The sequence below is a fragment of the Botryllus schlosseri genome, chromosome 3 (assembly GCF_051294905.1).
Source record: "Botryllus schlosseri isolate E-star chromosome 3, Bs_hap1, whole genome shotgun sequence".
In the NCBI taxonomy this organism is placed as follows: domain Eukaryota; kingdom Metazoa; phylum Chordata; class Ascidiacea; order Stolidobranchia; family Styelidae; genus Botryllus; species Botryllus schlosseri.
Window position 1 is genome coordinate 27,158,767 of NC_137238.1, and position 17,657 is coordinate 27,176,423.

The following is a 17,657-nucleotide window of genomic DNA, read 5'->3' on the forward strand; positions in this document are numbered from 1 at the left end:
ATGTACCAATATGTACATTTTACATACACCAGGGTTGTTCAGAACATATTTTTTCGGATTCCTGGAATGCACTGATCAAATTGTTAGGTTGGCTGAAAAAAACGGTGTACACCAATTTGGAATTTATTTTTGAACAGCGCCAAGTACGCCCATTCCACATAGTTGAAACGACATAACTATTGTACATATTTCGCTCAGAGCGAAAGACAAGCAATCGTCATTCCACTGCCTGATCGATTGTGTTTAAGATGGATTAAGTTACGATTGCTGCAAGATGTTGCACTTGTAATCATTTGCGATAACCCAACTTTATCAGATCGGTTAATCAAGACACATCAGACGGACTGTGCAGTACGCAACGCAAAACCTGCAATATATCAGAAAATACACTCTACCTTCGTATTTGATATCGACGGAATCTCCAGGGAGAACTTGCTTTGGTACGGACACTTTAATTTCCTGAAAACTGGCGATATGTATACGTTGGTCGAGAGACAGATTACGACTTGTTTACCCGCGCACAAGCGTCCAATACATCAACCCACAGTGAATTCGATACCATCTTATTTTTGTGCAAGTAATACACAAATATCCTGAATGAAGGCACCATCTTGCTTGTGATGGCTATCGTCATGGTGTGGTGACGTGACCTGGCCTCCGGTGTATCCGTACCGGTAGCGACGATTGAACCTCTAGCCGTAATCTGGCGTTCGAAAAATTTAAATCAGCGTCACGGATATACTAACTTTACACAGCAGTATAATATTTGTTACTGAAAAGAATGATTAGATGCTCCATAGAATTTTAACCTTCGAAGAAATTCTTTGCCACCCATCAATACCATAAATATATGGGCATGCAATTACGAGTCAGACCTAATGACCATAAGTATAAATACATCGTATGTATATAGCATTTTCATCAACATGTTTGTCATTCTTTGTTTTAGAGTTTTATTCCATTCAAATATTTTAGTTTGAGCATCACAAGATTGCCATACTATGAATAAAACTAGAGTCGATTCTATTAAGCTGACAGGCTTGTAGGTATGGATATTAGGGATAACGTAACGCGTGATAATAGATTGCTTACCATATACCGAAACTCTGTCGGAGTGATTATATACTTCAACTCAACTTGAAAGGCCTTTTCATTAACACGAGCAATCTTTCTTGTGGCAGACAACTGCAACATGAAATGGTAACACGAAATTGAAGGTAGCAAGGTTAATATACTTGATGGATGTAGAAATAAAAGAACTATCTATTCTAGTATGTAGCTACATTTCGGGTAACGATGAATTTAGATAGGGACTGTTTTTAAGCATCACAATACCATAAATGTAGATAGGGACGGTTTTGTTGCATCACAATACCATAAATAAGTCTTACCAGTAATACACCTTCGTCTGTTGATTCGTACGGCTGCAATTCAAATGTTAGGGAGGCTTCATTTTCATCATCGACGCGGAGAACTCTAGTGCGAAGCTAATTGAAAATCAGTAACGGCATGTTTAACATATTCATGAAAAGAAGCCGAAATGTATGTACATTATAGGTTCGTGGCACTAAATCGCCGTCCGTATTCACATTGTGATTTATTTGTCCATTCTCATCTGATTCCAACTGGACACCTGAAACTCAACAACACATTTAACGTTTATTCTCAACACCATGTGGAAGTTACAAAACACGAAAGTTATAGCGGTACGTAGCAGACCAGCGGTTCTCAGACGCGAGTATACATGTCGGATTACTTACGTTTTTTTCGGACTCGTCTCTCCCTCTCTCTTACACACTCATGTATGATCTAAATTTTCTAAAACACTATAATTCATGTATCGATATCGAGTTATCTTTCCTAGTAGAATAACGACGAGTAAGATCTAATCAGATGTGTCAAACTCATTATAACCGCGGGCAACATTGACATACTACCAGAGGTTGTCAAAGTAGTCACCGTCGCTACTCAAGTAGAAGTAGAAGTAACGCCGGAATTTCTACTCAAGTAGAAGTAGGAGTGGATATTCACAAGAAGTAAGTAAGTAGGTATTCCACGCTTTATTTTGCCTACAAAACTGAAAGCTGTCAAGTAGAAGTAGAAGTAGTCTAAAATCATAACTACTTAAAAAGTAGTATGAGTAGAGAAAATCTACTTCAAGTACTTTAAAAAGTAGAAGTACTTCGTTACTGACCACCTCTGCATACTACTGAGGGCCGTTGGAGGGCCAAATAACATGCAACAGGGTGTTGATAGAATGATAAAAATAAAGAATACCAGTTTCGCTTTAGGATACATTGCAGATAATTTAAATATATGTATATGCATGTTATATATATTTCAATGTAAAGCCAAGGACACATTACAATGTGGTGCGTATGGTGATCAAAAAAGCTGGATGTTTTGAAGCTGATATCCATGTGATAAAAGAGAAAATTTAACATTCGACCACCAAGGCCCTCGTGGGCAGGAAAATGACCTGGTGGGTCACATTGAGCCCATGGGCACAAGCACGAATTTGACACCCCTAAATATATAAAGACTGTGATGTTTAATGTATGCTTGTATGTGTCTCGTGCATCCATGAATGAGCATTCGAACAAGTACAAATGAGTGTCCTGTTTTGCATACCGTCCAGTACTCTTGTTCATAGCGTAAATATGTATCGAAATTAATCGACGGTAATAGCTTAGGGATAATAAGGAAGGTTTTCATTCATTACCTCTACAATTTCTACAGGCATTACCATCACAGCATTCGCCCTCTGCACATGCCGTCCTGCCACATGAGAAGGGTCCTGTGAATTACAAATTGAAATACGGCTTAATTTCGCAATGCGCAGAAAAATTATTAATTGGATTACAACCAACCACTTAGTTGGCTGTGATATTGTATATAAATAATATTTCATAAAAGAAACACAGGATCGCAACTACACTAACGTAACCGTATGCGTAAACGCTCCTCCATCTTTGTCATTATTGAGACAATCTGCTCACATTTGTGACTTGATTTCGGACACCGTATTTCATGATATTTTCATCCCGACTTTTCAGATTTTTTTGTGTGCTTCCAGTGTATTTACACGAGTTTGATCAAGGCCATTGGTACATAGTGAAATAAACACCGATTGACTCATAACTCAGGTAAAATGTGAAATAATGTTATTGCTTACTACTTCTATACAGCTTCACTGAAGTCGGAATGAGCCCAACAAGTGTTTTCTGGCAGTTATCAGGAGTAATGACTGTCACTGCCGCCTATGACCTTCAACCAAGCAGAGTTATGCTTAGTTTTCGTGACCCATAATCTTCTTTGTGACCCCAAATAAGCTGCAACAGACAGTTGAATGAGACATGCACAGGCCACCAACGACTTGGGGATGGGCTTCATTGACGTTTTCCATAAATGAATGGGAAACAATCCAATTGACCAACAAGGTGGTCTATACCGAAATACTGCTGCTTTATTCATATACTCAGGTCTATTTCCCCTACTTCCACTACTTACCTAGAAGGTTATGATGTTGGGCCAGCTTTCGTCACTTCTACTGCACAGGCAACATCAGAACTATAAAATTCATACTTTTTCACTTGACAACGAAAAGGTGTTGGCAACGACACCAACACAAGTTTCGAGGCACCTCACGAGCGGGCCCATAAGAGCCCCAGCCACACCCAGAGGGATCATACCTATGGCATCATGTAACAAAGTCAATATAAGAATGGGTCCGCCCGAAAATGTTTAATTATTATTTAGGGATCCTACCTTTTCCAACACACCACACTCAGCTGTACCGGTAAATATGATTACATGAGCTGAGAGAGGATAAAAAATCGATAGCAATATATAGGCTATGCAATTCCCGACCATTGACCGATTCGAACATGAATTATAGAAATTTGCCACATCAGAGTGTGCGGGTTCGAGTCCGACCAAGGTCGACTTCAGAATTCCGATACCTAAGTGTTGGAGGTTTACCTAGGCTCCTCCTCGCCACCTCATCCGCGTATGCTGTGTCTCACAAAGAGACTAGAGGTGGGCCGTGCTATAAGTCGACAGTTACGGAAAATAATAAACAATATCGGCCTGGTGTAAATGACCATAGTAGTCGACAAACACCATGAACACCACAAACAAACACACAATAACAAACTTCGCAAAATAGCTACTTGCACTTGTACTTGAGAAGAAATTTACTACGAAATTTACAGTTTGCACTGTGCATTGCACTGCCCGTCAGTGCTCACCTGTCAGAGTTATTGACACACTCTTCACTGGACGTTGGGTTACCACATCCACGACATCCGCCTGAAATATAATATAGATTCCTTGCAACGCTGTTGTTGTCATAGTAGTAGCCTGAGTGGTCCCGTACATACCGTGCATGCGTCGAAGATTGAATTACGCGATTGGAAATGGGATATTGTGTTTTTTTTAATTCTAGAATCATTGTAATCCACCGACCTTGATTTCAAACGATACTCCCGGTGTGTAGTATTTCGACATTCTCTCAATTTTAATGAGGAAGGGAGAGCTTGCAAATCCAAGGGGTCTTGATCTTGCAGATTGGATGGTACCATCAGCGGAATCTTGATGAAACATAATATATAAAGATCTGTGGTCACAGATAGCGGTCAACCTGACCTTTTGAAAAAAGCGTTGCCAGTGCCAAGCCCAGTTATCCATATTTCGAGGCAATAACGTTACAGAGGCATTGTTCAAAATTGCTTGGAATATCGCTAAAGCTAAGAAGTCTGGTAGACAACGTGGAATTTTAGGAAAGACTGTGTGAACCCGCTGTTTCCGGAATATAGCAACAAGGACAACATCACCTGGCAAATGTCGAAGCTACAGTTGTATGATTCAACCGTGACCAAAAGAGTAATATAGCAATGTCACTCGATCTTTTATTGTAGTTTCGGAAACACGTTGCCTCACAAGCTACTCTCACCTATTGGCCGAGTTCACCTACTCGCCCACAGATATTGCATAGGTAATAATCTGGCAGAATTTTCTCAGAGTAGACACATTTGAAGAGGAAATTCAGAGAAAACGTGGGGTGGGACAGTTGTTCTGCAATGAGGAGCTTTCATCGAGGACCAGCCCAAAACAACAACTTGACAAAGCTGACTTACGCCACTGGAAGATGACTAATTCACACAGAAAACAGTAACTTTCACCTCACGAACGTCGTTCCCTAACGCTTTAAAATGCAAAAAAAATGTACTAAACGTCCGGATATGACTGATAAATACAGTGAGTTTATTATAGCAAACAAATACAAGGTAATAATGTTCTGCGGTCCGCATCCAGATTCGCTGTTAAAATGCGGCCCGTTGAACATGGGAAGTTGAGAAGCCCTGCTTTACGGGAAGATAGTTTTTCAGCAAATACCGTGTCTAGAGGTAAACCCGATATCGATTCTTTATTTGCTGAAATGTGTTGTCAGTTATCTAGCGCAGTTATTGGTTCAGAATAAAAGGAAAGTGATGATCATGATATTTTTTGTTTTATTTGTATAACTTTGAAATCAAATATTATTTCTTGTGTCATAATTATGCTAGTCGCTCGTGTTAGACAGCACAGGGTAGTAATGACGAAAAGTTTTTAAAACGGGGTTGTTAAACTGTGTGTTCTATTTTATCTCGCTACTAAAACCATGCGGCCCGCGCCCTCTGTGGAATTTGAAAAGTGGCCCGCAACCCGTTTCGAGTTGGCGACCCCGGACCCGGATTGAATATCAATAGTAGAATAGTTACTGCATCTTTGACAACTTCGAATTTATCAAGCGTATAGATATGCGTTACTTTTATCAAGGGAATTCGCATAACAACCTGGCGAAGTAGTCCAAGTATCATGGTAACAGAATGCGATTTCGAAAATTGGACATTCATGTTTTCTATCAGCCATTAAAAGTTAGTCATCAAAAGGCTGTATCCAATTTCGAATGCTATCAATCATTTCAAATAACACATTATCTACTTCTACCGAGACAACAATTGGCTTGGTGGCGAAATAGCTACTGTCAGGGCTGAGAACATAAAGTTGTCTTATCCGAAAGGATGCTAATCGTCTGATTGTAACTGTTAATCGTATTGCGAAAAAAGTGGATACAATTTTCACTAGCATTTTCCTGAGTCGCCTGGTGAAACTTTTAATCCAGCATTCTCCTGGATAAGGTAACATTATGATCCCTGCCCCAAGGTGCAGTTGAGTATCATGGTTACCTATTACTTACCAGCAGTTGCATCTCACCTGTAACTGACACATCAATTATCACCGTCGCTCCTTCGTCCTGTAACAATTGGAAACCGCCACCGGTCGTACCAAGGAGGGCATTTAACACTGCAGTGGTCATAATCTTGAAGGTGGTTTTTCCGTCGGAAATCCTCGCCTTTTCAATTGAAAAGAAGTAAAAGTTAATAATGTTGCTGTTTGGCCTTACATCAGCTTGCCGAGGCACCCCCACTCGCCTGACAATGTGACAATTAACTGCATCGGCAATATGCTCTGGTTGGCTTCCAGAGGTGGTCAGTGGCAAATTACTTCGCCTTTTTCAGCCGAATGTAGTTATTACCTTACTTCAGGTAGGGTTGATTTTGAGTTTTTGGAAGCCGTCGTCGTCATCGTGGGTATGGGCAATCTCACCAATGACGGCTTACGGGAAGAGATTTAGTCGTAAAGCAATGGGATTCTTACCTAACCCAATTCCGTTTTAATATATTTGACCTCAAGAATTCCCAATGGATCAACTATAGAAACCATATGCTGCGCCTTAAAATGGCCAGTTTATTTTCTGTTTCAGCTCAACACGATGGAATCATTTTTGACCGCCTTCGGCGCGCGTAACTTATGTAGGTGGTACGCGAGCGCTGCATAAAACCTCGAAATGGTACGTGGAAGGGAAAAGGTTTGGAACCACTGTTTTAAGGTAATTACACAGATTGTTGATTTGATACACTATATCCGCTTCTACTACTTCTGCTACAATTTTTAGGCTGAAGTTTATATTTTTTGCACGTTTGATTTTGAAAAGTACAGAGTACTAGTTTTGAGCGAAATAGCGCTTGAGTTACAATAATTAAATATACATTCGACGATTACACATATAGGTAGTGTAATAAGTCGTTCATTAGTCATGAGGATACGTATTGCAATGTCCAAAGTAATCACTTTCGATTAAGCATGCGGCCACTCGACAAAGTCTAAATTTTTAGACGTTTCGTTTTCCACGTCCAAATAAAGTAGTTGCACTTAGAAATGCATCGGAAATCACTGCTTCTACTTGTACGTGACTAAATATTTACGACGCCACTTTGACTAGAGTTGCAACGCTGTTATACTTTCTCCACTTCTGACTAATGTGTACTTGACTTAGCCCTCTCCCCGCACACACACACCGAGACAGAGAGAGGGAGAGAGAGATAGAGAGAGAGAGAGAGAGAGAGAGAGCTTGTTATGCGCTATGTATTATTGCTTATTGTCCATATACCTGCTTTCCCTCATCGGGGTATCGAAAAAACGTAACTGTGCCGCTGGGACGCACAAGCTTGGCGGATATATAGTAATTTCCATAGATCTTTTTTCCGTAACTGTACGCCGCTGTGATAACCCCCGAGATCTCCTCTGCGACCAGCTCCCGTTTGACCAGAATGATAGGCCGATCGGTTTCGACGCGAACATTGAAAGTTGGTAGAACTGAAACGAGGAAAAGTCGTGTTTTTGCTATATTGGTACTGGTCTTGATAAATCACTAACTGTGAAGGAAGCAGGCATTCTAATCCACCTAAGTGCGACTCGAACCCACAGTTCAGTGATGCTGGGAAAGATAACGTCGCTTCTACAGGTTAGAATTGAGCCAAATTTTGTTGTGCCACCCACAAAATGAATGAATCGAAAACGAATGATCGTGCAAACTGCGCTGTTTAGGGAGTCATCTCGGCATGCCGTCATTGGAGACGGCTTGAACATCAACCCCAATCGAATATTTTCCCATGTCTCATGTTATCTCACAATGATGTACGTTATGGAACTGGTGAAGTTCTCAATCAATTCATATCTTGAAATTTAGGTATTTTATCGAAGGACAAGACTTCAACATCATGCATTTTGTAATTAAGTATAAAGTTTATTGATGTCTGGCTAACCGGCAGGAAAGTCGTCGCGCATCACCGGGCACCGGTCCGTGGACCGGCGTTTGAGAAGCACTGCTCTAGAGATGCACAGGACCTATGGTTGATGCCCGCTACTGCTGTCTCTTTTCCAAGTAAAAATTGGTACTGATGATAATAATAAGACTCACCATATGGCCTCACGTCAAAGTGGCGCTTCGACCATTTCACCACTTTCTGTAACATACACAACATGATCGGCTTCGAGTTCGATATTGCACATATTTACTCCCACCTGTTCCGCGTACCTGGCTTCTACTGACCAAATACCGTGCACGGGAAACTCGGGTAGTGAGAAACTGTCTTCGATGAATCTTTCCTTCCTATTCATTGTGTAATTTCTTTCCCTGACGCCAATGTCATCTTTTGGAATCTGAAAATTTACATCAACTCTACCGCTATACATTTGAATCCGCCGGCCGCTTACAGATGATATGGCGGGTAATGATAGCCAGGTCAGGTGCCTCGCGCTATCTTTACGAGTCGCATTAAATTTTATGTAAAGAGTATTTTTTTTTGTAAAAAGAATCCCTAAGCCATATTTACTGCACATTTACTGTTTCTACTAAACGCCGTTTTCAGATTGCTTATTCATTTCTTCCACAATGAACAATCGATCCTGCTAATTGCATTTCTCATGAGATATATCTATGAAAATGGAAGTGGTATTACCAATAACCTGAGTGGCGAATATGTTCGTTTTCTTCACAACAGTTATTTGAAATCCTGCTTAACGAAAGTATGTCCCTGCATTTCATAAATTGTACGTACATCAATATATTCATAATGTTTACGTATATGCGCTATTCGTTTCTTTACCATGCTAAAATCAACTATTGGTCAGGTTATCCGGGGACAGTTAGAATGGGGTTTCTGTGATTTAAATCAGGTGTGCAAAACCCAGTATTGGGATCAAGTCACTACCTTCGAGTCACGAGTCATTTCGAGTCATTGCACATTTTGACTCGAGTCAAGTCGAGTCGAGTCAAGTCACGAGTTAAGTCACAATTCAGGTCAAGTTGCCTTTTTTGCTAGTTGCCTGAAATACAGATTGAGTGATCATTGATTCTGAACCAATGAACGAACATAGCGTTCAATGTACTGTACACTCAAGAAGGCGCTGTATCGCTCACAAATACGTGGAACTGCTAAACTACGTAAGTAATTGCATAGCCTTAGTTACCGACCAAAATAGAGAATAGAGAAATGAATTGATAAGATGCAATACATTACCCATTTTCAAATTGATATGATACACTTTGAGCCTGCGCCAATGGTTGAGAACTATATAAACTACATTCGATTTCAATAAAACAATAGGTTTGGCTAAGGTAAGAACAGAGAACAGAAATAGACATTTTGCTATCAAATTTATTCATCATACTAGTTTAGAACATCGTAAGTTATAAGCTTCGATCACTTCGTTTGCGGTCAATTTATTTGTGAGAGAACAATAGAGACTCAGTAAAACGCACGATCATTGAATGATTGGTCATAAATGGTCGCTCTCACGGGTTACACCAGCGTTTCGCGAACAATCCGACCATATGCAAGCTACAGTGATTTTTATCAACACCGATTACTTAATGACTTGAAATTGACTCGTGAATTTTGCTCCGAGTCACGAGTCAATCCTCATTTCTGATACGCCGAGTCAAGTCAAGTCAAGTCATTTTAGCAAAGGGACTCGAGTCAAGTCAAGTCATGCGAAAAAGGTGAATCGAATCTGAATCGAATAAAGTCCTGAGTAGTGTAGTAGATCGGTCGTGAGGTGGGTGGGGCTCTTATTGGTGCGGTCGCATGATAACGCGAAACTCGTGGTGGGATGCTAACGTTTTCAGGTATAGGCTCCGGTCGCATGATAGCGTTACAGAGATAGGGATCGGTCGCATGCTAACGTTTTCGGGTATAGGCGGCGGCGGCATGCTAACGTGAAAACTCGTGGTGGCATGCTAATGTTTTTAGGTATACGTGCGGCGGCATGCCAACGTTCCAGTTATAGGGTGATGAAGTGGTGTTTCGGCTCCTCTCGGTGGCATGATAGCGTTACGGAGATAGGGATCGGTCGCATGCTAACGTTGTGGTATAGACCGCGGCGGCATGGTGTTGAATATGTATCAAGTAAATAGTCATGTGATTGGTCCTTAGTTAATGTGTATATTCCAAATTACGGCGAGTACGACAATGATCAATCGTTATTCTTATGGACGCGGCGATGATTGGTACTTTCGTTTATAGACTGCGGGCGACATGTCGTACTTTCACCAAAAAGGCTGTGAAATAGTTTGCTAAATCTAGGAATCAATTGCATTATAATATTTTGGTAATTAGATTACCACAGAGCCGGCGTAGACGGCGTTTCGAATATCAACAATAACCACGCTCACAAACTAACACTTCAAAAAGGTGTGAAATAGTTTGCAAAACCCCGCGATCGCTGACAAGATAATGTCTCGGATATAACCATCTTTCGCGACTTGGTGTTACAGGCATGCCGATCGCTTCCGCGGTGAAAATTTAGTAAGCAGTTTGTCACAGAACTTGATTTCGCTCGTAAGATTTAATAGGTAACGAATAACAGACCGTCAGTGTCGGTAACTTGAATAGCGACAAATTGTCACTTATTTCCGCTCTAACCCTAATCCTTTGTGAAGTGAACGCTTATTCAAAAAGGTGTGAAATAATTTTAAAATCCTACGACCACTCACAGGATAATGCTTCAGACATAGCGATCGCTCATGATTTGATGAGTTTGTCACAGAGCCGTCGCAGACGGTAATTCGAAAGCCAACAATTTGACACTTTCTGGTGGTCGCAATATGTTTTGACACTTCGGAACGTGGTTGACTTTAGTTGTATGATATGAATCATGCGAATATTCAAGCAATGTGTCAATTTGTCAACTTGAAATGAAACTTACTACACAGCTCAAGTTGATTCGTATCTGAATGTGTTAATTCGGTACAATTCTAATTAATTTGAGAAATCTTTTTAACGTGATCTTTTGATTCGACCGTAACCTGAATATTACTGACGCCGACTTTCAGTCACATTGAATTATTCACACATTCCGCGCCGCTGTTTTCACACATATAGAATCAATACCAACTATAACTCTACAAGAATCAAGAATCACAAGTATGTGCATTATACAGTTATTGTCTTTGTCAACTTGAAATCAAACTCTTAACAAAAACACGCATCTTATCACTTGTCAACTCTATCATGAAAATCCACGAACCTGTATTATTAAGAATGGTATAGTACGGCGTCGGAATCCACTCGCGAGATGTACTAAAGGTAAATTGAGATCACCCAAAACGAAATATTTGGACTTTGACATAGTCTGAATTGAAATATATTGACAAACATGACTACCAACTTTCAACCCATACATATTTAGAGATTATGCGCATGTTGATTTGTAACAAGTAATGAAACCATATAACTCTATTCACGACTGAGTTTTCCGTTTGTCAAATAGAGTTTCAGTAAATAATTTCACTATACTATCACGATATTTTAATGTCTTACTACACACAATAGAATCAATCAATGAAATAGCACCTGTTGTAAATATTTCTTACTTGACAACCACTTGTACATACCGCGATCGAGTTGCGACACGATGAGTTAAATCGGAATATTTCAATCTATTTGTCGAAACCTTGAACAAGCTATCTGGTTATTTTTTCGTTGCAATTGAGTTAACGGAAATAGTATTACGTCTCGACATCTTACCATCTTACCATACTCCAAAGAGCCAAGAAAAAACCTTGTCAAGTAAATCGTTGTAACTCACCCAATCAACTCAAACAGTATCAGTATGAAAACAGCCAAGCATACACGAGTCCATACAATCACTACAATCTAAAATCCATAGCAAGTTCGGTTTTAGGCATATACCGTCAACTCGTCTATTTTGTTTAACTGTGAAAGTCGTTACTATTCCGCAAGACAAAGAAATTACTATGCGGTATATTTTGTAAGACAAAAGTAATTTTTCTCGGTGTCGGCGACTTGAGATTAACATAATATGTTTGAGTATACGAGATTTGAAAGTCTGGCCATCGTAGTAGAGAATTCATTTCTTACAATCGAACGCAGGTGTTATATCGAAAATTATCATGATGTAAACATAAGGATTGTCACATCGATTTGACATATGGGATTTTGTAATGGTCTATCATGACTTGATTACTAATTTATTTGCGTTAATTAGACCCGCCGATGTGGTGAAGGTTATGACAACAACAAACTTTTCAGTGCAATTGTTATTAACATATTAAGTTGTAAAACTATACGTGTCTGAAATGTTCTTGATTGACAAATCATTCCACCTTGGTACAAATCACTCTGGGTATCGCGGATATCAGAAAATACTTTACAAATGTAATCGTTTCAGTTACCAAGACTAAAGATGAAACAACAATTCCGTTTGCTGGTTAACAACCGGTGCAATACTTTATTGTCAGAATCTGTGACGGTGAATTGAAACATACTCATCTTACGAAGTACGAGTAAATCACTTTGGACTCCGGGCGGCGTCATTTAATCCGTGTTAAACTCTGTTCACACTCTCTGTCGAATGTGTGAAATGTAAAACATTACGAGGTTACACTCCAAGGCTTTGATCAACAGAGAAACAATTTTGAATATATTTACTGGATGGATCCTATTCAACCGACCTTGGTTAATACAAAACTCATAACAATAATAAAATCGAAGTATGTGCTACACTGAAATCTAGAAAAATGTGTTTGTATTGTTGTTCATAGTAGTGATATCGATTTGAACCTGCAGAATAATTGTCATCATCTAACCAAACTAATGAAAGTCGTTGTCAATTTGTACGATGTTCACTGAATGCATACTAGAACTATTTGTGCAACACACACGAGCAGAGAAATTGGAAATTTTCCCATTGCCATTCGTCAAAATAAATGTCGTCACTATGCTCAGTCACTAAAAGACCCTATACTTGTATGTGATTGAATCACCAGCAATTAACTCGCTAAATCAAATCGTAAGGTAATTTCACGCACTCATCGGATATTAAACAACGTCGCTTTAGCGGTGTGGGTCGTTTTTTCTAAATACAAATCATATCTGTCCAGTAGAAAACAATTTTCACGCACTTGGGTAATGAAACCAGTGTGCAATATCAATACAAGATATTTTCGTGACACAAAAAATAATCAACTTACTCGATATTCTCGTAAAACGAAACTGTACACAGGTTTCATGTTTTTGGTATGACACGGAATTAATACCGATCGAAGTAATCGTGTTGGAAATGACTTTCATACAAAGACACTCTATGTGGTTAACATTCTCATCGATTCTATTGTGATCAATGTATACTATATGTATTCTGGATTCATTTCGATATGGCTAAACATGCAACCTCGACAGATACGAATTGTCACACACTCAGCTAATATCATACCAAATAGTTATTTACAACAACCAAGACACAGAAAATTTGTTTTGGCCGTTTCGATTTTATTACTGGAGGTACTCATCACTTCGCTTAATACAATCTAGATTTAAACTCCATCGAACCTTTGGTGTCTATCGTTTTGCTGGATACGAATTATGTTAGTCGAACAGTAAACAATTTTCACTGTCTTGGGTTATGAATTCAATGTGTTGGCGGTCATTCATTATATTGTTTGTATCAACTAGTTACTTTGTAGGGTATGAATGAGCACCCCCCCACAACTCTTACAAAAGTACGAAGGATATTTACATCACACAAAGTAGTCGACTTTACTTCATATCCTCACACTACGAAACCAAATGGTTGTTTAGACTCTACAAACTTTTTTACACGAATGGTCACACATCTAAATATTCAAATAACCCAACACACAACTATAGTACTTACAGAAATATCATAGTTCTTGTAACAAAGGTGTTTATCGTAAGTCCTACACAGTCATGATAGCCGTCCGAGTTTGACTTTTAGAAAATATTATATCGATATCGATACATCTTTCAAAAACAAAACCATGGTCACTGCTTGAGAGACCTGCCAATGATATCACAATAATACAGTTACTTCCACAAAAAAGTATGTATTCGACTTACTTTCCACAAATCTAACACGCAAAACAATTTACTTTGCTAACGAAAAGTGCTGAGTCATCATATGATTGTCCTCACAACAATACAACTAAAACATACTATCATACAAAATGGTCGTTATAGTTTGCACCCCAACGGTACATCGTAAAAGTAACAAGTTTCGAGAATCCAGTTATTCAAAAAACGTGAAAGTGTTTCTACGCCAAGTCGTTATGTTGACGAAAGCGTATATTGTAATATCATGATCGATTTGCATTCGTTGGTCACAAACTGTCACTACTCTAAATAATTATTTTTCACTCAAACACAAAAGCATACTTGTCACCATTCGTTTTCATCAAGTACGAGTTCAAGAAACTTACTTACTACGACATGAATTGTTATTTTTATGTTGTGTAAATAGGTAATCGTTATTTTTAGTAACACTTTATCAATGTCATCGAGTTGTGCGAAAAGATTTACAAGTGGTCTTGCGGTTTTAATCGAAGCACACATCATGATCTAATGTAGAGTCGTCTCTATTGTACAACAACTCGGTAATCGAAACGCATGCATTAACATTTGAACAACGATCTTGTTTCGTCGCAACAAAAATATGTTCACTGTCACAATACTCTGCACAAGACGTGCAAATCCTTTTCACCCTCATAATAGTATACCAACGACCCCCGACGACAACGTTTAACAATACCAACGACACTGGAAACACTGAACCCACGACACTTACCCGAGTAAAAATACATTTTCCTTTGGCTACATGACGCTTACTAGAGTAAAAAATATCATTATCACCTGGAGATCCACCGTTACCCGAGCAACAAAACCATTTTCCTTTGGAGATATGTCGTTTACCCAGTGTAACAATACATTTTCACATGGCGATCCATCGTTTACCCAGAGTAACAAAATCATTTTCACTTGGAAATATATTTTTTTCCCTGAGCAACAAACCTTTTTCACTTGGAAATATATTTTGCCCTGAGCAACAACCCATTTTCACTTGGCGGTCCGTCGTTTACCTGAGTAAAAATATCATTTTTCCTTTGGAGATCTGGCGTTTACCTAGTGTAACAATACATTTTCACTTGGCCATCTAGCTTTTCCTAGAGTAACAAAACCATTTTCATTTGGAAATCTGACAAACACACCAAGCAATTTGGTATTTGTTGTATTGGGTGGCAGTTTGAAATAGATTACAACGAACAGTGACGGAAATATACACGGACTACCGGTTTCAGAGTATACCCGCATCAGTCGTATCACATCAATATCATCGGTTACCCACATGCAATATGCTCTTGTACATCGAAATGTATGTTTTGGAAATTGGACAATAGGTTGCGATAGGTCTGTGATGTCCGGGTTCGCGCTTTGGATTGTCCAGAATCAAAATGTCTGAATTAAACACCCCCTCGACTTCACATGGTTGGTACGTGGATAACGGTGTTCGGAAAACGGTTGAATTTATGTTCCCCATCGCGCTAACGATTCCGGGTTGAGTTTTCTCCCGCATGTTTACTATATTGTGTCTTTATTGGTCAATGTATGTCGCTACATTCAGTATTCAGTTTGAAATTGGAAACCGTGAGGAAGTATACGTAACCGGATCCGGATATTCACTCATGACCCAACGAACAATATTCAAGTAAACATGTTACAACCTGTGTTTCCACGAAAAAAATACCAATGCGCCATCCACACATACGTCGCGATTTATCGCGTAAATAGAGGGGGGCTGTAAGACATTGCATGCAATGTGTTGGTATACAAACATCGGGGGAGTAAGCCTTCGATCTACGGACATTATCATAGCCGGTAATTTTGATGCAGATCGGATGTCATCAACACCCCCTTATAACAATACCAATAAGACACATTGCAATGACTCTGAGTTCGCGCTATTACATCGATATTTCGGCACCGTTCACTGATTTACTCGATGGTGTTATCGTGTTGTAGCATTACAAGATAGTCATGGCCCTATCTACGGACATACCACCCAGACCACTGGTGACTGGATACATCGGTCGATATCTATCGTGTTGTCGACACCGAAGTTCTTTGCTGAGACTACAGCGTTTGACCAAGGCGAACTATCGAAGTACGGGTGCTTGAAATGATTGCGATCAGTCTTTCAGTCGCGATGCATGGATGTCGCTACTCCTACATAACGACTCCGGATAAATATTGCGAACAGTGATTCTGCGAAATTCAGACTGATACTGTGATCCAATAAGGTGTGTTTCTGTGGAATGAAGACTACAATAGAACACTACCTCGTGATTTCACACGCAATCATAAAACACACCATCGGATGGGTTTGTACAGTTACGAAATGGTCGTCACCACGAGGTTATTTGAAAATGGTTTTGTTACTCTGGGTAAACGATGGATCGCCATGTGAAAATGTATTGTTACACTGGGTAAACGACATATCTCCAAAGGAAAATGGTTTTGTTGCTCGGGTAACGGTGGATCTCCAGGTGATAATGATATTTTTTACTCTGGTAAGCGTCATGTAGCCAAAGGAAAATGTATTTTTACTCGGGTAAGTGTCGTGGGTTCAGTGTTTCCAGTGTCGTTGGTATTGTTAAACGTTGTCGTCGGTGGTCGTTGGTATACTATTATGAGGGTGAAAAGGATTTGCACGTCTTGTGCAGAGTATTGTGACAGTGAACATATTTTTGTTGCGACGAAACAAGATCGTTGTTCAAATGTTAATGCATGCGTTTCGATTACCGAGTTGTTGTACAATAGAGACGACTCTACATTAGATCATGATGTGTGCTTCGATTAAAACCGCAAGACCACTTGTAAATCTTTTCGCACAACTCGATGACATTGATAAAGTGTTACTAAAAATAACGATTACCTATTTACACAACATAAAAATAACAATTCATGTCGTAGTAAGTAAGTTTCTTGAACTCGTACTTGATGAAAACGAATGGTGACAAGTATGCTTTTGTGTTTGAGTGAAAAATAATTATTTAGAGTAGTGACAGTTTGTGACCAACGAATGCAAATCGATCATGATATTACAATATACGCTTTCGTCAACATAACGACTTGGCGTAGAAACACTTTCACGTTTTTTGAATAACTGGATTCTCGAAACTTGTTACTTTTACGATGTACCGTTGGGGTGCAAACTATAACGACCATTTTGTATGATAGTATGTTTTAGTTGTATTGTTGTGAGGACAATCATATGATGACTCAGCACTTTTCGTTAGCAAAGTAAATTGTTTTGCGTGTTAGATTTGTGGAAAGTAAGTCGAATACATACTTTTTTGTGGAAGTAACTGTATTATTGTGATATCATTGGCAGGTCTCTCAAGCAGTGACCATGGTTTTGTTTTTGAAAGATGTATCGATATCGATATAATATTT

The 17,657-nt window shown here is 39.3% G+C and overlaps 1 protein-coding gene across 1 annotated transcript in view; it reads right to left on the bottom strand.

The window, feature by feature from the left end:
• LOC145436531 (complement C3-like) overlaps positions 1 to 17,657 on the bottom strand; it is a 77,219-nt gene that overhangs the window by 46,558 nt on the left and 13,004 nt on the right. Inside the window, exons 6-17 of the mRNA XM_080313894.1 lie at positions 8,410 to 8,547; positions 8,306 to 8,351; positions 7,496 to 7,701; positions 6,242 to 6,397; positions 4,464 to 4,592; positions 4,251 to 4,311; positions 2,723 to 2,797; positions 1,551 to 1,633; positions 1,392 to 1,487; positions 1,093 to 1,185; positions 515 to 703; positions 396 to 459 (exon numbers count right to left, since the gene is read on the bottom strand). Of these exons, the coding sequence (XP_080170020.1) occupies positions 396 to 459; positions 515 to 703; positions 1,093 to 1,185; positions 1,392 to 1,487; positions 1,551 to 1,633; positions 2,723 to 2,797; positions 4,251 to 4,311; positions 4,464 to 4,592; positions 6,242 to 6,397; positions 7,496 to 7,701; positions 8,306 to 8,351; positions 8,410 to 8,547 (1,336 nt within the window). The remainder of the gene's footprint in view (positions 1 to 395; positions 460 to 514; positions 704 to 1,092; positions 1,186 to 1,391; positions 1,488 to 1,550; positions 1,634 to 2,722; positions 2,798 to 4,250; positions 4,312 to 4,463; positions 4,593 to 6,241; positions 6,398 to 7,495; positions 7,702 to 8,305; positions 8,352 to 8,409; positions 8,548 to 17,657) is intronic.